This window comes from Salvelinus fontinalis, chromosome 36 (assembly GCF_029448725.1).
Source record: "Salvelinus fontinalis isolate EN_2023a chromosome 36, ASM2944872v1, whole genome shotgun sequence".
Classification (NCBI taxonomy): domain Eukaryota; kingdom Metazoa; phylum Chordata; class Actinopteri; order Salmoniformes; family Salmonidae; genus Salvelinus; species Salvelinus fontinalis.
In genome coordinates, this window is record NC_074700.1 from 10580877 (window position 1) to 10605719 (window position 24843).

Consider the following 24843-nt stretch of genomic DNA (forward strand, 5'->3'; position numbering starts at 1 on the left):
TGCTATCACGTCATGGTGATAACAATTGTTCGTCACTATTTATCGAACCACATTTAATTGTTTGTTATTGTTCTGTCCCATTGAAATATTTCAATGTTTTTAATAGTTTGTTAACTTTAAGAGTGGGGCGAACCAAAATGTACATGCAATATAAAACAGACATAAAAGTCCAAATGATTCGTTCTGGCCAATGGATACTTTCCCATTCTTAAAGTTAGTTGGCCTCTTTGATTATCTTCCCAATAATTGATACACAAGATCAGCTCATATTTTGTATCCAAAGTTGATGTCAGAGAGCTGTGAGCCATCTTTGAATTTACACTACATGGCCAAAAGGATGTGGACACCCCTTCAAATCAGTAGAATAGGCTGTTTCAACCACACCCGTTGCTGACAGGTGTACAAAATCGAGCACACCGCCATGCAATCTCCATAGACAAACATTACCAGGCCCATACTAAATAGCTCAATGAATTTCAACATGGCACCGTCATAGGATTCACCTTTCTAACAAGTCAGTTAGTCAAATTTCTGCCCTGCTAGAGCTGCCCGGTCAACTGTAAGTGCTGTTATTGTGAAGTGGAAACGTCTAGGAGCAACAACGGCTCAGCCGTGAAGTTTTAGGCCACACAAGCTCACAGAATGGGACCGCCGAGTGCTGAAGCGCGTAGAGCGTAGAAATTGTCTGTCCTCAGTTGCAACACTCACTGCCTCGGGAAGCAACGTCAGCACAATAACTTTCCATCAGGAGCTTCATGAAATGGGTTTCCATAGCCGAGCAGCCGCACACAAGCCTAAGATCACAATGTGCATTGCCAAGCGTCGGCTGGAGTGGTGTAAAGCTCGCCGCCTTTGGACTCTGGAGCAGTGCAAACGCGTTCTCTGGGGTGATGAATCACGCTTTACCATCTGGCAGTATGAAAGAGCAATCTGAGTTTGATGAATGCAAGGAGAATGCTACCCCCCGAATGCATAGTGCCAACTGTAAAGTTTGGTGGAGGAGGAATAATGATCATGGGCTGTTTTTCATGTATTGGGTAGGCCCCTAAGTTCCAGTGAAGGGAAATCTTAACGCTACAGCATACAATGACATTCTAGACGATTCTGTGGTTCTGGTGGCAAACGTTTTCCTGATTACATTGCCCCTGTGCACAAAGCGAGGTCCATACAGAAATGGTTTGTCGAGATCGGTGTGGAAGAACTTTACTGGCCTGCACAGAGCCCTGACCTCAACTCCATTGAACACCTTTGGGATGACTTGAAAAACTGACTGCTAGCCAGGCTTAATCGCTCAACATCAGTGCCCGACCTCACTAATGCTCATGTGGCTGAATGGAAGCAAGTGTCCATATACTTACTTTTGGCCATGTGGTGTATATTATATTTAATCTTCCAGTACATCCCTAGATAATAATAAGATGCATATAACTAATAATGGCTCTCTGAACACAACTGATCTGGTAATAACTATACCAATGGATAGTCAATCATAAGCACAAACAACAGTCTAAGGCCGTAACTAGCCATGCAAAACTTTGATCAATAGTCACAATGATGACATTATTATCTACAGTTGAAGTCGGAAGTTTAAATACACTTAGGTTGGAGTCATTAAAACTTGTTTTTCAACCACTCCCCAAACTATAGTTTTGGCAAGTCGGTTAGAACATCTACTTTGTGCATGACACAAGTAATTTTTCCAACTCTTGTTTACAGACAGATTATTTCATTTATAATTCACTGTATCACAATTACAGTGGGTCAGAAGTTTACATACACTAAGTTTACTGTGCCTATAAACAGCTTGGAAAATTCCAGAAAATTATGTCATGGCATTAGAAGCTTCTGATAGGCTAATTGACATAATTTGAGTCAATTGAAGATGTACCTGTGCATGTATTTCAAGGCCTACCTTCAAACTCAGTGCCTCTTTGCTTGACATCATGGGAAAATCAAAAGAAATCAGCCAAGACCTCAGAAAAAGAATTGTAGACCTCCACAAGTCTGGTTCATACTTGGTAGCAATTTCCAAACACCTGAAGGTACCACATTCATCTGTACAAACAATAGTATGCAAGTATAAACACCATAGGACCACGCAGCTGTCATACTGCTCAGGAAGGAGACGAGTTCTGTCTCCTAGAGATGAACGTACTTTGGTGCGAAAAGTGCAAATCAATTCCAGAACAACAGCAAAAGCCCTTGTGAAGATGCTGGAGGAAATGGGTACAAAAGTTATCTATATCCACAGTAAAACGAGTCCTATATCGACATAAACTGAAAGGCCGCTCAGCAAGGAAGAAGCAACTGCTCCAAATCCGCCATAAAAAAGCCAGACTACGGTTTGTGACTGCACACGGGGACAAAGATCGTACTTTTTGGAGAAATGTCCTCTGGTCTGATGAAACACAAATGGCCATAATGACCATCGTTAATGTTTGGAGGAAAAAGGGGGACGCTTGCAAGCCGAAGAACACCATCCCAACCGTGAAGCACAGGGGTGGCAGCATTATGTTGTGGGGGTGCTTTGCTGCAGGAGGGACTTGTGCACTTCACAAAATAGATGCCGTCATGAGGAAGGAGAATTCTGTGGATATATTGAAGCAACATCTCAAGACATTCCAGTCAGGAAGTTAAAGCTTGGTCGCAAATGGGTCTTCCAAATGGACAATGACCCCAAGTATACTTCCAAAGTTGTGGCAAAATGGCTTAAGGACAACAAAGTCAAGGTATTGGAGTGGCCATCACAAAGCTCTGACCTCAATCCTATAGAAAATGTGTGGGCAGAACTGAAAAAGCGTGTGCGAGCAAGGAGGCCTACAAAACTGACTCAGTTACACCAGCTCTGTCACAAAGAATGGGCCAAAATTCACCCAACTTATTGTGGGAAGCTATTAGAAGGCTACCAGAAACGTTTGACCCAAGGTTAGCGATTTAAAGGCAATGCTACCAAATACTAATTGAGTGTATGTAAACTTCTGACCCATTGGGAATGTGATGAAAGAAATGAAAGCTGAAATAAATCATTCTCTCTACTATTATTCTGACATTTCACATTCTTAAAATAAAGGGGTGTTCCTAACTGACCTAAGACAGGGAATTTTTACTAGGATTAAATGTCAGGAATTGTGAAAAACTGATTTGAAATGTATTTGGCTAAGATGTATGTAAACTTCCGACTTCAACTGTACATACTACAGATGTGGTATCTCTTCCTCAAACACATACAATGCGATGCACACGTAGGTTCTATATCAATTGCTTGAAAATCCATCCTCTCCTTGTCTCCCCCTTCACCTGCTCTTAATTGAAAAGACATGACAGGGGAAAACCAATTTGGTGGAAGCTTGCTTCAGGCTGGCTTTCACCTGGAAACATCTTTCAGGAGAGGAGGTGAAGGGTGGATGGTCTTTATAGACAATTGAGAAAAGAGCCAAACACTCACTCAAATAAGGAGCTGATGTTAGGGTATACTAGCCATAGCAGCTTCCATTGTTTTCTGATGGGAAGCACAGTGTTTTTTGCACCATCAGTGTTGTAGGACAAATGTGTTCATACTCTTCTGCAGGAGTGGTTGGAATTGCTCTGTGCAAACTTCCGTCACTGATTGTGAACAAAAAAACTCCTTTAACATATCTTGTTTCTCGCACCTGCAGGTGATTGATTTCGATGACGGCTCTGGCTCGGTGTTAAGAATTCAGCCCTTGCGTACGCCCCGAGACGAAGCCATATACGAGTGTGTTGCCTCCAACACTGTTGGAGAGCTGAGTGCTACTACGAGACTCACTGTTTTACGTGGTAGGTGCTGCTTTCTCCACAACCAAAATGCTAACTCCTCTTCCTTTAACTCTCAGTTTCTTCAACTAACCAGGTAAGCAAGACTTTCTTTGTTTCTCTGTCTGGTGTGTCTGTCCTGTCTGTCTGTTCTCTTTCTTTTCTTTTTCTCACACTTTATTGTACACTTAGTTGAATCTCAAGTTTTGCCACAGTATTCCACTCATGATGAATTTACTGACTTAATTGGTCTTACTCCATTAGCGACTTAGCCAAATACGGATTTTCTAAGTCAATTAACACATTTTCTTACAGTTTCTTGACACAATAATTAAGATGCTGGTTGAGTTATGCAAAGTAGTTTTCCATTGCTGGTTCTTGGTGTTCTAATGGAATGCTGAGTGCTATTCAATTCAGATTAAGTTTTACTTATCTGCTCTTGCTTTAATATTCACTTCACTGGAGAAAAAGGTTTTTGAATCAGGTTTAAAACTAGTAGCTAATTTCATCATATTGTTCATGAAATATCATGCTTTAGATTTTCTTATAGTTTTACCGTAACCTAACTAAATGAGATTCCTGTATTTAATTTGTATTTATTTTTTTCAACCCAATTTCGTGGTATCCAATTGGTAGTAGTTACAGTCTTGTCTCATCGTTGCAACTCCCGTATGGACTCGGGAGAGGCGAAGGCAGAGAGCCATGCGTCCTCTGAAACACAACCCAACCAAGCCACACTGCTTCTTGACACAATGCCCATCCAACCCGGAAGCCAGCCGCACCAATGTGTCGGAAGAAACACTGTACACCTGGCGACCGTGTCAGTGTGCACTGCACCCGGCCCGCCACAGGAGTTTCTAGTGCGCGATGAGACATGGATATCCCTGCCGGCCAAACCCTCCCTAACCCGGAGAACGCTGGGCCAATTGTGTGCCACCCCATGATCCTCCCGGTCGCGGCCAGCTGCGACAGAGCCTGGACTCGAACCCAGAATCTCTAGCGGCACAGCTAGCACTGCGATGCAGTGCCTTAGACCACTGCGCCATTCGGGAGGCGAGATTCCTGTATTTTGTTGTAACTTTGTAATACTTGCAGTTGCTTGAGATACTTTGAATACTGACAGCAAAAACTGGTCCCAAATCTAAAGTTATCTGCTGATACCACAATCATAACCACTGCTACATACCGTACATATAAAAAGCAAATGTTTACCTTGATTACACATAACATCCTATTGAAACGCAAATGCTTACTGGCCCCGGACTCAAAATACATTGTACTTGTAGACCTATCTCTCTAAAGCAGAGACTTGTTATGCTCTGAATGGAGAATTGGCTCTAAAATCCCTTGACATTCTGAATGAGGTGTGCTCCATTATCCCCCACAATTACACAACAGCTCCCCACCTATAGAAAAGAGCCAGCTCTGTATATTCTCTCTGAAGCTCCTTGTCCTCTCTTCCTTATCACCACCACCGAGATGAACAAAAGGCCCCTGGCACGGTCCCCAAGGGCCCTTTGAAAAGGAAGGGTGGCAGATTCTCATGCAATCTCTCCCCTGTTTACGCTATGTCTCTGCACGTGTGTGTTTGTGTTTATGTATGTGTGTAGAAACACAATAACATGCACGTACACAAACACACACACGCACATGCACACACAGAGAGACTGGCGAAGGAAATGAGTGTCACAGCATCTGCTTCACTGAACCTGTGCCTCTCAGCTCCAATGCCAAGGCATTAGCATGTATATTACCATTCCATTCCACTTTGTCCCTAGCTATACCTACCCCTCCTTGTATCCCATCACCAGTTTGAAGGTGAGCGAAGCCGCATATGCCGCAGCAAAAAGCCCTTCCTGTGTTGCAATAAAGTGATGCTCTCTGGTCAAGGCAGATGAGAGTATGTCTCTCACTCACTCATGCAGAGACCCAGGCATACACACACTTTCACATCCCCATCCACACACATCCTCAACAGACCTGTCAATTTCTACCTGAATGAGAATATTCACCAAATAGTTATTTTTCGGGGGCTTTATACCTTTTCTCTAGAATGTGTATTATAACCAGCACAACCAGCCAAATTAAAACATTGTCAAAGTTGCAACGCAACTTATTTTGGAGGCCTCATGTCTTATTCATGTAGTCTACTGAGCTGGGATATAAGGGTGAACTTTTACATTAGAGGGCAGGGTGCTGGGTTTAGTTTGAGGACAATGTAAGGGTAGTGTACTTTTACAAGGTTAAATTGCAATGCATAATACATAACACAAAAAGCCATAGAGATACCAGTTTCTTTCTGCCTTGTACCAAAAATAATCTATGTATCTCTGACATGGTTCTGTATCTCCCTTGGAGAATACAGTAGGTCTGTATTTGCACGCCAAGATTTATTTGGGAAATTCCTCTGCCAGGTTCTTTATTTGGTGTTTGATACCACCAAAAATTACAATCTGAGTTCAATCTTTCGGCGTAGCTAGGAGCTTTAGAGATTCTCTATCCCACCTTGTATACCTCTTGCCGAGACGCTACAGCCACACAAGGCCCGCAATAGATACATAAACTAATCACCTGATGAAGACACTGCTAAGTAATACATATAAAGTGACTGTTCATTTAGTTCATTTGAGCTGCAGTGGCCTTTGCTAGGAGATCTGTTTTTTTCTGGTAGCTTGCTCCAGGAGGAGATAATGGCTAATTCCATAAAGGGGGAAAGTAAAATTGTTGTAATTGCCAAAGTCATGAAGCATCAGGGCTGCGAGGTGAAGGATCCAGTGGCAGAGATATTAGCATTTGGATGAGCCACGGACTTGATGGGAAATGCGATTAGCAATGAATTTCCTGGCTTAAAGAGAGAAAGTAATTTGCATGAAAGGCGAACCGCTAGCATAATGATGTTCGTACCCGAAATCTACTTGTCCAATGAATGAGGGCCCTAGTTTGCATATTGTACTTTTTTCCCCCTTGGATCTCTTTCTCCCTCTGTTTTGATTAACTCAGAGATGACTTAAGTCATATGTGATATGGGTGTTTGAATTAAGGTTGTCTGATTTGAAATTGGAATTGGAAAACGGTAGGAGATGAAGGGTGATAAAAGATTAAAGCGAAGCAGATAAAATGGTGCAGGAGTCATAGTGTAGTTTTGATACCACGTATAGCATACAGTACCACCTTATGAGTCATAATACCCATAAAACCTAGCGGTCAAACAGGGAAAGGGTTCCAATCATTTTTCCCACCAGGGATTTTAGAAACACTTAAAATAAGGGCTGTGTTTCATGTAGGTTTACCCTGGTGTCACGTTTTGATAACCGTGTAAATCTGTCTTAAGACAAGTTGACTTTTATCAATATATTCGCCTGTGTTTACCCCCCCAAAAATGTAATGCCAATTAGCTGCTAATGTGGCTATCATAAAGAACGACAAATGCCATGAGGATCTGAACGAGACTGCCGAATCGAGGCGAAAATAAGTATTTCTGGATTCATTATCTAATGTTAGCTAAATGTAGTAATTAATAAATTGGCTACATTTCTTTAAATGGCCAATTTTGTGAAGTGTATTGTGTTTGACCACTAGGTTTTATGGGTATTATGACACCTCCACTGTGGGGTTCTATTGGATTTTAACAATTGATGTTTTTCATCTGATTTTACGACATGTGTTCTGATTCAGCAGGACATTTAGCATATTCCCCCAGGACATAATAACACATAATAACACACAGATCCTCAAAATGTTAAAGTTGATTGCACCAGCCAATATGTCAGCCAAGTGTCCACACTCTATAGATGGAGATAGAACCATCAGTTTGTCATTCTAATCTATATCCATTACATGTCAGCTGGAGCAATTAGCTAGTTTAAATAGTGAGACATTCAATTAAAATAATTGCCTTCCTATGTAGGCACACAAGCACATACCTCATTTTACTTAGGCAGCACAATCGTATGCTATTGTCACGTGGTATGGCTGTGTCAACTTTCTTCGCTGCAGATTCAGTCGTGATTAAGGAAGTTAATGTATCCATATATTCCCATTATACTGTGAACAGCGATTTCTCACGCCATTCTCACAAGCATGCAGAGTTGTGCTGATGTGCTCAACTTGATAGTAAGAGTGGAAAATAAAAAGACTCTCTACTGTGACGGAAAAAAGACCTAAACAAAATCCATAATTTCTGTTTGTAAGGAGTGGTGCAGGGTGCTCTCGCTCTGCAAAAGTGACCACGTTGTAGGAAAGGATTATCTTTTCACCCATAGCCAGAAGAAGCCTGTAGACTATAGCTTATGCATACTTAACTTTCTACACTTTGCAGTCTTCAGACACTCAAGAAGAATATAGTTTGAATAGTGCATATTCATAATACGGAATGAGAAAATTCCTCAGAAAACTAAGGCTGAGTTTACACAGGCAGCCTAATTCTGTTCTTTTACCCAGTTATTGGCAAAAGATTTGATCTGATTGGTCAAAAAACCAATAGTGGAAAAATATCAGAATTGCCTGTGTAAACACAGCCTAAGTGCATGAAGGAATTAAGTGCATCTGCTTCTGTAAAGCGAGGAGGAAGATAATATAATTCCACCCACGTAAACCAATAAGAATGTCCATTAAAAACTGATTTGTGTGTTGGTACTGTATGTATTTGTACGCCTTACTGGCATAGATTCACAACAGTGATAAACTTAAACCAATGTTCCCAGTCTGAAGTTCAGAGTCAGAGTAGAACCCGGACAAATAATATCATATTCTTTATTTTATCATTCCCCCGAGTTGCAGTGCCCAGACTACGCTTGCTTTTTAGATCCAGCAAGGAACAGAATAAGTCTAGACCAAGAATATTCATAAGCACCACACAGACATATCACCTTTTTTTTTTTTTTCTCCTCTTCACCATACTACTTTGCATGGATTTGCATTTCAAGTCCACTAGGAACTACTTTTCTGTGTCGTGATGTAGGGTCTTAATACAAATTCTTCACATTACTTTGTTTCTCTGCAAGTTCCTCTACTCTGTACTCTACTCTGTATCTCAGGTTGTACTTCAAAGAAGTACAGCCCGAAAGAAAAAGAAAAAACATTGACTGAGTGCTCAAATTGCTCGTGAAGCAAATAGCTGGCTCAGCTGTCTTGGACTGCCAGAGCAAGGCATGCAGTGAGGGTGAAGCAGGTGGCTATTGTAAAATTGCAGAGCCTGAGATCACTATGCTTGCAAAAAGCAATGCAGGAGGTGAACAAGGCAGCATAGGGGGCCAGGAGCGAGAACGCTATTCAGTTTGGTTCACCGGCAAGTTCTGTAGACGCCAAGACCCAGGCTACAATACAGAAGACTCAGAACACTCAATTGTGCTGCAGAAGTACTTTTTTTCAATAAATAGAGGCTTTCAAAACCCTGCTGACTTCAACCCAGGTGAACTCCTTTTGAGGGGAAGAATACATGGAAGAATTATAAAAGTGCCTGAGACAGACATTTTAAGTGTATCAGAAGTTCTGTAACCTTATTTGTGCATGGGTGAAAAAAGAACCCCCATCATCCCATACTCTTGTCTGAGATGTTTGACTCATTCATGTTTCCTAAATCAGCAGAATTGTGCATTTCTTTCCGGTTCCCGGGCAGTTGAGTAACAGGTGGAGCGTGGCAGTTGGTTATTTCCATCAGGGCAAAAAGTAGTCATTTGTAGGGAAATTCCATCAGGCCTAATTGAACAGACACAGATTATTTAGACTTCCCATTATGGATTTTCATTACACCCTCTTCTAAACGCGTCCATAGACTGAGGTATTTCATCAATATTGTCAGATAGTCCCTGTCTTCTATAAATCTGTCCAGATAGATAGCTTTTGCAATATGTGCGTTTTTCAAACAACCACAAGCCTCTGAATGATTGTAAAAACTGTGGCGACTCTGCACATTAGAATATAAATCTGCTGGACAAAAGAAGAGTCTTGTATTGGCACTCCCCTCAATTCTAAATCCCAGTCTCGTTCATCACCAAAAATGGAACAGATAATGACAAGTTATTTATGATTGTAATTAAAAAGATTGAATTGACTGTCATCGAAGAAATTGATCTCTCGGTGGATGATAATTCTCAAAATGTCTCTGCTTAATTCATCGAGGGGGAGAATCGGTATTTGTACAGTACTGAGCATGATTTAAGACGAAAAAGAGCGCTGATGTGGTGTTTAGCAAAAAATGACCCACGTCTGGCTGCTAACAAGATGGATGTGAAGCTTTACGGTCCAATAGCGAGTGCGAAAACATCTGCTGAAGCCACAAAGGGACTGGGATTGCACTGTGAAAATGATAGATAACATGGTGGCCACAATGGCACAGTATTTTTTTATTATTAAAGTAAACACAACCCCCTATAAATGAATCATTATCGATTCGGAGAGATAGGTCAGTTGTTTTCTGCTTGGTGCTCCCAGACGTCATGCAGTGTCCTATGTAACAACCTCAGGTCGCAAAATTGGGGGTGCAATTAGTTGCTTAGTGATTGAAAATGCTAATGTCTTGTCACATCTCCTGACAACAGTAATTTGACTTCTTAATGGCCCCAAAAGGTTGGAGAATACAAAAAAAAGCCAACCAACTAATCTCCTACATGGACACGCCAGACAAGGCCTTTTACAAGTAAATTTCAAGGCCTAAACATTCCAATACCCAAACAGTATACACTGAGTGTAAAAAAACATTAGGAACACCTGCTCTTTCCATGACATAGACTGACCAGGTGAATCCAGCTGAAAGCTATGATCCCTTATTGATGTAACTTGTTTAATTCACTTCAATCAGTGTAGATGAAGAGGAAGATACATATTAACAAAGGATTTTTAAGCCTGGAGACAACTGAGACATGGATTGTGTATGTGAGCCATTCGGAGGGTGAATGGGCAAGACAAAATGATTAAGTGCCTTTGAACAGGGTATGGTAGTAGGTGCCAGGTGCACCAATTTGAGTGTGTCAAGAACTGCAACGCTGCTAGGTTTTTCACACTGGAGTCAACATGGGCCAGCATCCCTGTGAAACGCTTTCGACACCTTGTAGAGTCCATGGTGTTCTTAATGTTTGGTATACTTAGTGTATTATGCCCCTAAGTTATGCAATTTTGGTGAGAGATACCAATCTATGGTCATACTGTAGGTTTCATTACACTGATGACACTACCATACAAGTCAAAGGGCGTGTCAGGAAATGAATAATAGCTCAATCATTTCAATTATCTCCATTAGTTCTGTAGCATTAAAACATGTCACAAAGCTGGAGAGGCTTATCTTTTGCGTATAAGTAGCCACCTGCACACACCAGTCACAATCATCGAATTGACAAGGGGCTCTTTGGTGGAATTTGTTGTCGTCGTCATCATTACCTTTGAACATTCCGTGGGCTGTGGGGACTTAAAGGTCGTCAAGTGGGAGTGTATCAGTCTGAGTCAAGGGGTGCTAATGCAGGTGCTTGACTTTGATCTTGGCCATACTCAAGTCATTTTCTACTAGATTAATCGGGCACTTCAGGGTCACTCCTAATGCATCTCACGATGCTCTCGAGAAACCTCTTCAAGCCTGCCTACAAGGGTATTGCTAATTAAAGCCAAACAGCTTTAGACTGGCAAAAGAAACAAGGTATGGGACAGCCTAACTTTAGTTGAATTATTTAAAATGTGTTATACCAAAGTATTGAAGTTATTTGCGAGGCCACATGACATTTGCTCATTCCTCTGATTTTTGTGGCTGTATAGAATACATTGAGAACAAGTCTCTCAAACCAAAAGTTTACCACGAATTTCAAACTCACCTTTCAAGGTTCAAGTGTCCTATGACAAGACCTTGAGCCTAGATATAGCCATTTGTGTAATGCATGCCTCACAACCACCCACGTCCCGTGGAGACACCCCAACTTCTGACGCAGTAAATTCTGTCTGCTTAATTGAAAAGCATGATGTAACCCGGTTCCATTAAGGCCTGTTGGGACACAAGTTGTCCGTTCTTGTTAGTCCAAGAATGAGTACTCTCTACTTTCTGCAGCAAGCTCTTAGCCCCAGTCTTTTCAATTATTTATTTACCGTTCTCCTCTGGCCATTTATGCACTGCCTTTCTCAGGTGGACATGAACTTGTATAAAGTCTGTTTTCTCAGACATGGACGAGCACTGAGACATGACCTGTAAAATATCACAGTGTTGTTATACTAAAATAGTTTAAGTTCAGGGAGAAAATTGGGAAGAGTTCTTACATTTGAGAGCATGGTTTGCCTTACATAAACAAAAAGCATTTTTAACTAAACTTGTAGCACATGCTCTTTTAAAAATGTATCTGTCCGCAAAAACCTGCCTGGCCTGTTTCACACCTAAAAAACAAATTGATGAATACTGCAGGAAAATAATGTGCTTCATGCACAGTTCACACCAGGTCATTAGTTACACCTGTTTCACCAAACTGACCCATTTGTTTCTGAATGTAAGGCACATGAAGGTTAATGAACCAATACGATATCTTACAGGCCGACCTTCTGTCTTGTTTTCCTGACCAGCATGGAGGCTAACCTGGTCTCCGACACTGCCTTGGCCTCCTGCTGGGACGGGCTTCTGGCCTGGGTCTGTGTCAATGCTCCCTATCCAGATATACAGTACCAGTCAAAAGTTTGGACACACCTTCTCATTCAAGGGTTTTTCTTTATTTGTACAATTTTCTACATTGTAAAATAATAGCGAAGACAACAAAACTATGAAATAACACATATGGAATCATGTAGTAACCAAAAAAGTGTTAAACAAATCAAAATATGTTTTAGATTTTAGATTCTTGAAAGTAGCAACGCTTTGCCTTAATTACAGCTTTGCACACTCTTGGCATTCTCTCAACCAGATTCACCTGGAATGCTTTTCCAACAGTCATGAAGGAGTTCCCACATATGCAGTTCCCACATAGGCTGCTTTTCATTCACTCTGTGGTCTAACTCATCCAAAACCATCTCAATTGGGTTGAGGTCGAGTGATTGTGGAGGCCAGGTCATCTGATGCAGCACTCCATCACTCTCCGTCCTGGTCAAATAGCCCTTACACAGTGTGTGTTTGGGGTCATTGTCCTGTTTAAAATCAAATGATAGTCCCACTAAAATTTGGACTCATCAGACCAACGGACAAATTTCAACCGGTCTAATGTCCATTGCTCATGTTTCTTGGCCCAAGCAAGTCTCTTCTTATTATTGGTGTCCTTTAGTAGTGGTTTCCTTACAGCAATTTGACAATGAAGGACTCAGTCACAGTGTCCTCTGAACAGTTGATGTTGAGATGTGTCTGTTACTTGAACTCTGTGAAGCAGTTATTTGGGCTGCAATTTCTGAGGCTGGTAACTCTAATGAACGTATCCTCTGCGGCAGAGGTAACTCTGGGTCTTCCTTTCCTGTGGCGGTCCTCATGAGAGCCAGTTTCATCATAGCGCTTGATGATTTTTGTGACTGCACTTGAAGAAACGTTCAAAGTTCTTGAAATTTTTCAGATTGACTGACCTTCATGTCTTAATGTAATGATGGACTGTTGTTTCTCTTTGCTTATTTGAGCTGTTCCTGCCATAATATGGACTTGGTCTTTTACCAAATAGGGCTATCTATTTATTTTGCACATTTTTGGTTAATATGTGATTCCATATTTGTAATGTCTTCACTATTATTTTACAATGTAGATAATAGGAAAAATTAAGAAAAACCCTTGAATGAGTAGGTGTGTCTGAACCTTTGACTGGTACTGTATGTTGTGGAACAAAATGTACAAGTTAATGATTAGTGCATGTGATTGTATTCCTTATCTCAAGACTGGGGAGGGGTAAGGTAATCGTCTGATCTCTACTTTTCCTTGTTGGAGCTTCATGGGAATACAATGAAAGATCAACTGTTATTGTTTATCTCAATGCTACATTTATTCCGAATCTTTCACAGGAGACCTGGAATACCCAAACTTCATTAAACATACTGTACATAGACTGAGTGTACAAAACATTAAGGACACCTGCTCTTTCCATGACATAGACTGACCAGGGGAATTCAGGTGAAAGCTATAATCCCATATTGATGTCACTTGTTAAATTCACTTCAATCATTGTAGATAAAGGGGAGGGGACAGGTTAAAGAAGTATTTTTAAGCATTGAGACAATTGAGACATGGATTGTGTATGTGTGCCATTTAGAGGGTGAATGGGCAAGACAAAATATTTAAGTGTCTTTGAACGGGCTATGGTATTAGGTGCCAGGCGCACCGGTTTTGTCAAGATCTGCAAAGCTGCTGGGTTTTTCACATTCAACAGTTTCCCGTGTGTATCAGGAATGGTCCACCACCGAAAGGACATCCAGCCAAATTCATACAACTGTGGGAAGCATTTGAGTCAAAATGGGACAGCATCCCTGCGGAACGCTTTCGACACCTTGCAGAGTCCATTCCCCAACGAATTGAGGCTGTTCTGAGGGCAACACAATATTAGGTATCCTTAATGTTTTGTACACTCAGTATATGTCACACAAATACATGATGCTATACACCTAAATACAGTTAAAATACAGTTCTTCAAAGTAGAACGTACAATACATAGCCCAAATGATTTTGAGCAGGTTAGACGTACAATAATAGACACATTAAAACATGAGGAGAATTAAATGAATGAAAGTCCTCATGGCATTAAGCATGAAATCCTCAAAAGGGCTTCATCACAGACAGGAAAGCATATTTCTGAAAGAAACACCAGTACTACGCTGTTTATGTATTCCTAGCCACATCTTCTTTATTTACAAATGTTTATTGTGCTCAAAAGGAGAGATTGGAGGTTGATGGACTGTTAAAACCAGAGCTCCCTAGCGTACGCCTCCCGGATGATGAAGAAAAAAATAAAGAGACTCGCATCTCTGATTTGTGTTTGGCAAATAGCTCTGAGATTTTTTGAAGTACCTTTTCTTTTTCTTTGCTCCTCCTCTGAATATTACTTATCATAACAGAAAAAGTGCTGATGGCAGATAAGATGACGAATAAGAATTTTTTACCCCACACTAAACAAATGAGGTTCCGTTTTCTAAGGAAAATTGATTCATCGCTCAGGGTAACAGACAGCAAATGGAATATGCTAAGTGAAAACCTAAACAGAGGCATAGGGAGAGAGGGAGGGAGGAGGGGAGGGGGGAGGGAGGAAAGAGAGAAAGAGAGAAAGAGACACCCAGACAGAAAGAAAGAGGTGGATATAAAAGGATGAAAAGACAAACTCATGTAAAGATAGGAGGAAGGAGTCACAGGAGGACATTCTGACAAGAAAGAGGTAGACAAACAAAAGCGGTAGAGGGAGGCAGCGTCTACCTATTATTCTCTATAAACCTCTCTCTTTTCAGCTTTCCCTCCCTCCCTCCCGCCACCCTCCATGCTCCCTCTAGGTGATCTCCACCACTCAAAGGTAGTACATCTGTCTGAGCTGAAGTGCAGTCTGCAAAGCTGGGTGAGCATTTGAGTCAAAACAGAGCTTTGTGCCTGCCTGCCTGGCCAGGCCTGTGGAGAGAAAGCCCCAGTGTCCGTCCTTCTCCATCTCTCCTTTTCATCTTTCTCTTTATCCGTCCATTTCAGCCCAACTGACCCCCGGGGCATCCAACACACACTCATTACCGACCTCTCTACCTACCCCCCTCTCTCACTCGCTCTGCTCTCTGTGCTTAAGTGTAAATAGAGGGATATCATGGCCAACTTGTCATGTTTATGAATGTCGCAGCTCTGAGAATATGCACAGGCCCCTTGCCAGCAGTGCAGTGGCATCACATACAGGTAACTGCCAAAATAATGGAAACACTTGAGTAAATGAGGGATACAAAGTATATTGATAGCAGGTGCTTCCACACAGGTGTGGTTCCTGAGTTAATTAATCAATTAACATCCCATCATGATTAGGGTCATTTTTTTTTAAATGCTGAGCAGGCCGTTATTTTGGCCATTATTTGGCTACCATGGATATGACCCCACAAGTGGTCACTGAATGGTTTGATGAGCATGAAAATTATGTAAACCATATGCCATGGCTGTCTCAGTCACCAGATCTCAACCTAATTGAACACTTATGGGACATTCTGGAGTGGTGCCTACGATTAGCATTTTCCACCACCACCATCAAAAAAAAAATATATATATGGAATTTCTTGTGGAAGATTGGTGTCACACCTCCGATATAGTTCCAGACACTTGTAGAATCTATGCCAAGGTGCATTTAAGCTGTTCTGGCTCATCATGGCCCAATGCCCCTTGCCCTAGGGGGTGAAAGCATAGCCTAGTGGTTAGAGTGTTGGACTAATAACTGAAAGGTTGCAAGTTCAAGTCCCTGAGCTGGAAAGGTACAAATCTGTTGTTCTGCCCCTGAACAAGGCAGTTAACATGCTCTTCCTAGGCTGTCATTGAAAATAACAATTTGTTCTTAACTGACTTGCATGGTAAAATAAAAAAAACCCTGTTTCCTTTATATTCGCAGTTACCTGTTCATCTCTGTTGCACTGATGTTGTCAGCTGATGTAGCTGATGTAATCTACTAGCTACTGGCCATGACAGATTGGTGACTGGGCTACAGGGACTGCAGGCATAGAGGAACAGTGTGTGTGGTTAGTTTAGAGGGGCTGGGCTATGGAATCCCATCCCTTCCCTATCTGTCATTCTACATTGAAAGGGATTTTTGCCTTGGCAGGAGCAGTGTTCAGTTCTGTACAGTTTGATTTCAGCGAGAGGCCGTTTGTCCTCGTAATGAACCTCTCATATTAAAAGAGCAGTCATTTGTCCTGGTATTGACAAGAGCTAGCGTTTTGCATATATTTATGTGGGGAAAAAAGTTTTCAATAGATAAAATTAAAATCAAATACATTTTTATTAGTCACATGCGTTGAATACAACAGGTGTAGACTTTACCTTGAAATGCTTACTTACGAGCCCTTTCACAACAATGCGGAGTTAAAAAGTAAGAAAATATTAGAAAAATAAAAAAGTAAATAGTAACACAATAAAACAACAATAACGAGGCTATGTACAAGGAGTCTGAGTTAATGTGCAAGGGTACGAGGCAGTTGAGGTAATTGAGGAATAATGTGCATAATGTAGATAGGGGTAAAAGTGACTAGGCAATCAGGATCATAAACAGAGTAGCAGAAGCGTATGTGAAGAGTGTGAAAGTGTGTCTATGTGTGAGTGTGTATGTGTGTGTGGCGTCAATATGCATATTTAGTGTGTGAGTGTGTAACGTTCCTGACCTATTTTTATGTTATTTTGATTATGTTTAGTTGGTCAGGGCGTGAGTTGGGGTGGGCATTGTATGTTGTGTGTGTTTGGTTAGTCCATGGGTGTTGTATGTGTATGGGATAGTGTTTGTTAGGTTGTCTAGTTATGTCTATGGCTGCCTAGATTGGGTCTCAATCAGAGACAGCTGTCATTCATTTGTCTCTGATTGGGAGCCAGATTTAAGGTAGCCATAGGCAGTAGGCTTTTGTGGGTGTTTGTTCCTGTGTCAGTGTTTGGGCCACACAGGACGGTTGAAGGTTTGTTAGTTTGTTGTTTTGTAGTTTTGTAGTGTCGTGTTTGCTGTTTTCATTAAAAGTATGATTAATCACCAATCCGCATCTTGGTCCTATCCATGCTCCTCCTCGTTTGAGGAGGAGAACAACATTGACTGCCTTTACAGAAACACCCACCACAACAGGACCAAGCGGATTGAGGAGAGAGAAAAAGAACTAAGGCAATGGAGAGAAGAGGAATGGAGTTGGGAGCAAATTTTCAATGGAGAAGGACCCTGGGCTAAGGTGGGAGAGAATCGCCGCTCTCGGGAGGAGAAGGAGGCAGCCACAGCCCAGGAGCGCTGGTATGAGGAGGCAGCACGTATGAGAGGCTGGAAGCCCGAGAGGCTCACCCAAAAATTTCTTGGGAGGGGGCTAAAGGGGAGTGTGGCGAAGCCGGGTAGGATACCTGAGCCAACTCCCCGGGCTTGCCGTGGAGTGAGAGGGCGTCGTACTGGTCAGACACCGTGTTATGCGGTAAAGCGCACGGTGTCCCCAGTACGCGTGCTTAGCCCAGTGCGGGCTATTCCACCTTGCCGCACTGGGAGGGCTAGGTTGGGCATCGAGCCGGATGCCATGAAGCCGGCCCAACGTATCTGGCCTCCAGTACGTCTCCTTGGGCCGGCGTACATGGCACCAGCCTTACAGGTGGTGTCCCCGGTTCGCCTGCATAGCCCAGTGCGGGCTATTCCACCTCGCCGCACTGGCAGGGCTACGGGGACCATTCAACCTGGTAGGGTTGGGGAGGCTCGGTGCTCAAGAGCACGTGTCCTCCTTCACGGTCCGGTATATCCGGCGCCACCTTCCCACCCCAGCTCAGTACCACCAGTGCCTACACCACGCACCAGGCTTCCAGTGCATCTCCAGAGCCCTGTTCCTCCTCCACGTACTCTCCCTATGGTGCGTGTCTCCAGCCCAGTGCCTCCAGTTCCGGCACCACGCACCAAGCCTCCTGTGCGTCTCCAGAGCCCTGGACGCACTGTTCCTTCTCCCCGCACTCGCCCTGAGGTGCGTGCCCTCAGCCCGGTACCTCCAGTTCCGGTACCACGCACCAGGCCTAGAGTGCGCCACGAGAGTCCAGTGTGCCCTGTTCCTGTTCCCCGCACTCGCCCTGAGGTGCGTGCCCTCAGCCCGGTACCTCCAGTTCCGGTACCACGCACCAGGCCTATAGTGCGTCTCAGCCGGCCAGAGTCTGCCGTCTGCCCAGCGGTGCCTGAACGGCCCGTCTGCCCAGCGCCGTCTGAGCCATCTGTCTGCCCAGCGCCGTCTGAGCCATCTGTCTGCCCAGCGCCGTCTGAGCCATCTGTCTGCCCAGCGCCGTCTGAGCCATCTGTCTGCCCAGCGCCGTCTGAGCCATCTGTCTGCCCAGCGCCGTCTGAGCCATCTGTCTGCCCAGCGCCGTCTGAGCCATCTGTCTGCCCAGCGCCGTCTGAGCCATCTGTCTGCCCAGCGCCGTCTGAGCCATCTGTCTGCCCAGCGCCGTCTGAGCCATCTGTCTGCCCAGCGCCGTCTGAGCCATCTGTCTGCCCAGCGCCGTCTGAGCCATCTGTCTGCCCAGCGCCGTCTGAGCCATCTGTCTGCCCAGCGCCGTCTGAGCCATCTGTCTGCCACGAGCCATTAGAGCCGCCCGTCTGTCCCGAGCCAGTAGAGCCGTCCGTCAGTCAGGAGCCGCTAGAGCCGTCCGTCAGTCAGGAGCCGCCAGAGCCGTCCGTCAGTCAGGAGCTGCCAGAGACGCCCGCCAGTCAGGAGCTGCCAGAGACGCCCGCCAGTCAGGAGCTGCCAGAGACGCCCGCCAGTCAGGAGCTGCCAGAGACGCCCGCCAGTCAGGAGCTGCCAGAGACGCCCGCCAGTCAGGAGCTGCCAGAGACGCCCGCCAGTCAGGAGCTGCCAGAGACGCCCGCCAGTCAGGAGCTGCCAGAGACGCCCGCCAGTCAGGAGCTGCCAGAGACGCCCGCCAGTCAGGAGCTGCCAGAGACGTCCGACAGTCCGGAGCTGCCCTACAGTCCGGAGCTGCCCTACAGTCCGGAGCTGCCCTACAGTCCGGAGCTGCCCTACAGTCCGGAGCTGCCCTACAGTCCGGAGCTGCCCTACAGTCCGGAGCTGCCCTACAGTCCGGAGCTGCCACTCAGCCAGGACCTGCCGGAGTCCCTCAGCCAGGACCTGCCGGAGTCCCTCAGCCAGGACCTGCCGGAGTCCCTCAGCCAGGACCTGCCGGAGTCCCTCAGCCAGGACCTGCCGGAGTCCCTCAGCCAGGACCTGCCGGAGTCCCTCAGCCAGGACCTGCCGGAGTCCCTCAGCCAGGACCTGCCGCCCCTTATCCCGGTGCTGGTCCTTGTCCCGGTGCTGCCCCTTGTCCCGGTGCTGCCCCTTGTCCCGGTGCTGCCCCTTGTCCCGGTGCTGCCCCTTGTCCCGGTGCTGCCCCTTGTCCCGGTGCTGCCCCTTGTCCCGGTGCTGCCCCTTGTCCCGGTGCTGCCCCTTGTCCCGGTGCTGGTCGCTCATTTAGGTGGTGTTAGTGGGAGGGTGGTCATTGGGAGGGGGATAAAGAAGCGGGGATTGATTATGGTGGGGTGGGGACCTCGCCCTCAGCCTGAGCCACCACCGTGGTCAACTGCCCACCCAGACCCTCCCCTGGACTTTGTGCTGGTGCGCCCGGCGTTTGCACCTTGAGGGGGGGGTTCTGTAACGTTCCTGACCTATTTTTATGTTATTTTGATTATGTTTAGTTGGTCAGGGCGTGAGTTGGGGTGGGCATTGTATGTTGTGTGTGTTTGGTTAGTCCATGGGTGTTGTATGTGTATGGGATAGTGTTTGTTAGGTTGTCTAGTTATGTCTATGGCTGCCTAGATTGGGTCTCAATCAGAGACAGCTGTCATTCATTTGTCTCTGATTGGGAGCCAGATTTAAGGTAGCCATAGGCAGTAGGCTTTTGTGGGTGTTTGTTCCTGTGTCAGTGTTTGGGCCACACAGGACGGTTGAAGGTTTGTTAGTTTGTTGTTTTGTAGTGTCGTGTTTGGTGTTTTCATTAAAAGTATGATTAATCACCAATCCGCATCTTGGTCCTATCCATGCTCCTCCTCGTTTGAGGAGGAGAACAACATTGACTGCCTTTACAGAGTGTGTTTGTATATGTGTGTTGGAGTGTCAGTCTAGTATGTATGAGTGTGGGGGTAGAGTCCAGTGAGTGTGCATAGAGTCAGTGCAAAACTGTCAGTGCAAAAAAACAAAGGGGTCAATGCAAATAGTTCAGCAGTCTTATGGCTTTGGGGAAGAAGCTGTTCAGGAGCCTTTTGGTCCTAGACTTGGCGCTCCGGTACGACTTGCCATGCGGTAGCAGAGAGAACAGTCTATGACTTGGATGGCTGACACCGCCTTGTATAGTTTCTGGATGGCAGGGAGCTCGGCCCTAGTGATGTACTGGGCCGTACGCACTACCCTCTGTAGCTCCTTGCGGTCGGATGCCAAGCAGTTGCCATACCAAGCATTGATGCAGCCAGTCAGGATGCTCTCAATGGTGTAGCTGTTGAACTTTTTGAGGATCTGAGGGCCCATACCATTGATGTGAGCCATGACCAGCCTTTCAAAGTGTTTTATGACTACAGATGTGAGTGCTACAGTGCGATAGTCATTCAGTCAGATTACCCTGGCACTTCTTGGCACTGGGGCTATTGTGGTCTGCTTGAAACATGTAGATATTACAGACTGGGTCAGGGAGAGGTTGAAAATATCAGTGAAGACACTTGCCAGCTGGTCAGCACATGCTCTTAGTACCTATCCTGGTAATCCATCTGGCCCTGCGGCCTTGTGAATGTTAACCTGTTTAAAAGGTCTTATTCACATCGGCTACGGAGAGCTTTTATCAAACTGTCATCCGGAACGGCTGGTGCTCCCATGCATGGTTCAGTGTTGCTTGCCTCGAAGCGAGCATAGAAGGTATCTAGGTAGTCTGATAGGTTTGTGCCACTGAACAGCTCGCGGCTGGGTTTCCCTTTGTAATCCATAATAGTTTGCAGTAAAGAGGCTCCATGTTATTGTTAGCTAATTGGTTTTAAACCTCCTTTCTATACATAGATTCCTGGACTTTTAAATGCAAGTTTTTAAGTGTCATCCTGAATGAAGAATGACTGGGAGTGTTCTTCTGTGAGTGAGGTTTTGGAAAATAGAAAATAAAGCAGCCAATGACTAATTGATTTACGCTGCAACCGAGTCCCCATAATCTTACGCATTAGCTGAGTGTGTTTTAATAGCAAATAAGAAGCATTCAATGAATTATGGAATCTCAAAGGGGATTTATAAGGAAACAATCAGTGGAGAGAGCGAGTGGGGAGAGGATACTATTTTTCACTGAGACAAAATGGCTGAGGTTAGAGAGCTTTCTCCTCCCCCACCCTCTAACCTCTCTCTCTCTCTCTCTTCCCTACTGTCTCCGTCTCTCCCTCTCTCTCTCTCACCTTCCCTTCCTCTCTCTCTGTCTCACTTTCCCCCTTTTTTCTCCCTCCCTCCCACACTCCCTCCCTCACTCCCTCACTCTCTCCCTCTCGTTGTAATGGGATACCTAGCCTCTTGTCAAAGCTGATACATTATGTTAATGAGCAGACCGGACACAATTTCACAACTCATCCTGTTCAACCCCACAGGCGATGGAAGGTGAAAAACACAGCAGAAGTTGAAAATGCACTCAGTCCCAGCGATTTTCACAAATTTAACTTTGTGCTCTGTAAATTAGCCGCATAATTTTTAAGAGGAACATTTGTTGTGCAGGGTACAGTTGATGCCATTCTCTGTTTGGGAGGCATGGTAGAAACACCACAGTCCCTTACTACTGCACTTGGAAATAGGCAAAATAATAGATTTTTATCCTACTGTACAATTGGTTTAATTGCCTTTACTGACTGCTTGTAGGACCTTGACTACACTCACCAGTTACAACTATATCACCCGTAACTCAGTTACATACTGCATACATAGTATCAGTGCTTCCCAAACATCAATGTCTGCTAATTTGTCTAGATGCTGTCTATTACTCAACGCATGGTGCGATTACATGACTATCAACACCAGCTGTACTTGGCTCACTGTTCCAAATACCTGATACTGTTTGCCCAGGGTCACCCAATCCCAGATGTTTACACAGCCGAGGTAACTGGGCCAGGGGCTTTCACTGCAAAGTTGAACTATTCATTTGCTTTCCAAATCCCCAGGGGATTATGGAGCACCGACAATTCCCACATGCATTTGTGAATGTCAGTTGTCGGGAAGATTCTGTTTACCCAGCCCTTTCTTTTTTGCTTTAAAGCCACTAGTGTAGTATTTTCACCGATCAGATGTTATCAAATGCGGGTAACTTCCCACGATGTAACATCATTGACTCAATGAGTTTCAACCCCCCCCCCAAAAAAAGACTGGAGCCCAAAGCACCCTGCTGTGTTTTAAGGCAGTCTGTGTTCTCTGAGCTTTTTACTGGTCTACCAAGTACAAGCCTGAATTATATATTTGGGAAATCCCCCATGCATGCTGTGCCTCGTTTACTAAGTGCTGGTTATGAGGATTGCGTCTGCCATGATTGTATTAGTACTTTGACGGTTATCTAATGCCTTTTGATGTAAGGAAGCTTTTTGGGGGATGTTGCTAGTCATGAAGTCGAGTGATGTGTAGTGAAGCATATCATCTGATATTGTATAGGATGGATTTAAATTCCTAAATGTAGTGCCCTAATAAGATGAATATGCTGCTGCAATACACCAATATAATGAATTCAGTCACATGATCTATCTGACATATCTCGATGTAAACATCAAATACTATTTTGGGAACTTGTATTGTACTGTATTTGGTGTGTGCTCTCTTGGATTATATTTAGTGCTCCATCCCAACCTTGAGAACCTTGCAATCGGTGGCAGTTTTGACGTGTGTTTCTCTGCATGGTTTGCTACACCAGCCCCTCCGTGAGATACTTGACTCCATTGATGGTCAAAGATCATCACATTCACTTGCATCTGACGCATTCCAAGTATTCTGTCCGAGGTGACATTGAGATGGTTATAATCTGACAAGGAATCCAACAGAATCCGACAATCGAGGCGGATCACGTTCCAGTGTGATGGGCATACATGTTATTACAATTTCCTCAGTCACTGAGTCTTAAACAAGCCCTTTGTGGACAGCAGTGTGTATTAAAGGGATATGTTGTGTTTGAGTAGCCTGCGCTGATGTGCTATCAGTAAAGAGAAGTCGATTGACAATATCAGTATCGCAAAACTCCTAGTGGCCAATAACCATTCACGCCAAAGAACTCAAGCCTAATCTCTCTCTCTTACACACACACACACACACACACACAACCATTATCCTAGTCCATATCGAGACCACACCGCCAGCACGCCTTTTATCAGTTGTGATGCGTCAAAAATTGTACAATTCCTGCTTCACATGAACAATTATCTGTTTAACACAAATAAACATAAAAATGTGACCATACGTTTTGGGTGGGTCACAAAAGCATAATTAAGGTGATAGCTTTCCTGTTTCAAACAGTGACAGACAGAAGGCCCGTGAAACCAAGATGTCAGCAGTAGGAAATTGTTATGATTGTTTTACTGTTTTATATTGTGTCAATTCTAGACCCTTTATTCAATCTCTGCTTCCTCCACTTGTTCTGCTTGAAACATGAATAATACATCAATTTTGAAATCAATTTATTTCATTATAAGATATAAATTGTATTAAAGCAGATTTCCTTTGGCCAAAATAACCCGGGAAGGGTATGTTTATAAGGGAAATCTAATTTCCAAGACCTCTCTTAGCCTGTCGCCCTATTTCCTGTTTCAAAGAAGCTCATTTAAATCACAGTCAGACATGGACAAACTATTTTCAAGCAATACAAAGCAATTTTTGCTTACCCTTGAAACTTTTCCTAACCTTAACCTCAGTCTCCTAACCTGCTAGGTTAATTCTCATAACCTGCGTGGCGTAAGTTCTCCTAACCTGCTACAAAAAAGTCACTTCGGTATCGAAGTGGAGTGAGAAGAGTGTTTCCTCAGTCAAACATCTGTGCATGCACGATAATTCAGTAATATGTGAGTGATATCACATTGCACTTTCAGTGTCCAAAAATGCATACAGGGACAAGTTTCACCTCTATAAAGGGATATAGATAAAATGATGATGGATATGTGGAGAAATACAGCTCTATTCTGTCTATCAAAAGGCTCTCTTTGAGGTGGAACTGTCACATTTTGGAATATCCCAACCCAGCTGTACATTGCTGATAAAGCAAAGGTGGGTAGATTTAGAGGCCTGTCATCGTTGATGTGCTCAACTGTAAAATATCACATTTTTACCGCGTTGAGAACTGCGCCTTGTAAGTAGAGCATGGGGGAAGACAACAACGGGACTGTGAAAGATGTAGGGGAAAACAGAGAATGAGAGATAGAGAAAAGGAGAGCAAATGGCGTCATACGATTAACACAAAGAGGCATTAGTGTCTGCCTTTGTTCATGACGAACTCTTACATTTGGTCGA

The 24843-nt window shown here is 44.1% G+C and overlaps 1 protein-coding gene across 50 annotated transcripts in view; it reads left to right on the plus strand.

The window, feature by feature from the left end:
- Nucleotides 1-24843, plus strand: part of LOC129835195 (receptor-type tyrosine-protein phosphatase delta-like) — a 678254-nt gene that overhangs the window by 554652 nt on the left and 98759 nt on the right. For all 50 annotated transcript variants that reach the window (XM_055900635.1, XM_055900637.1, XM_055900636.1 and 47 more), the window contains one exon: nucleotides 3657-3798. In XM_055900635.1, the coding sequence (XP_055756610.1) occupies nucleotides 3657-3798 (142 nt within the window). The remainder of the gene's footprint in view (nucleotides 1-3656; nucleotides 3799-24843) is intronic.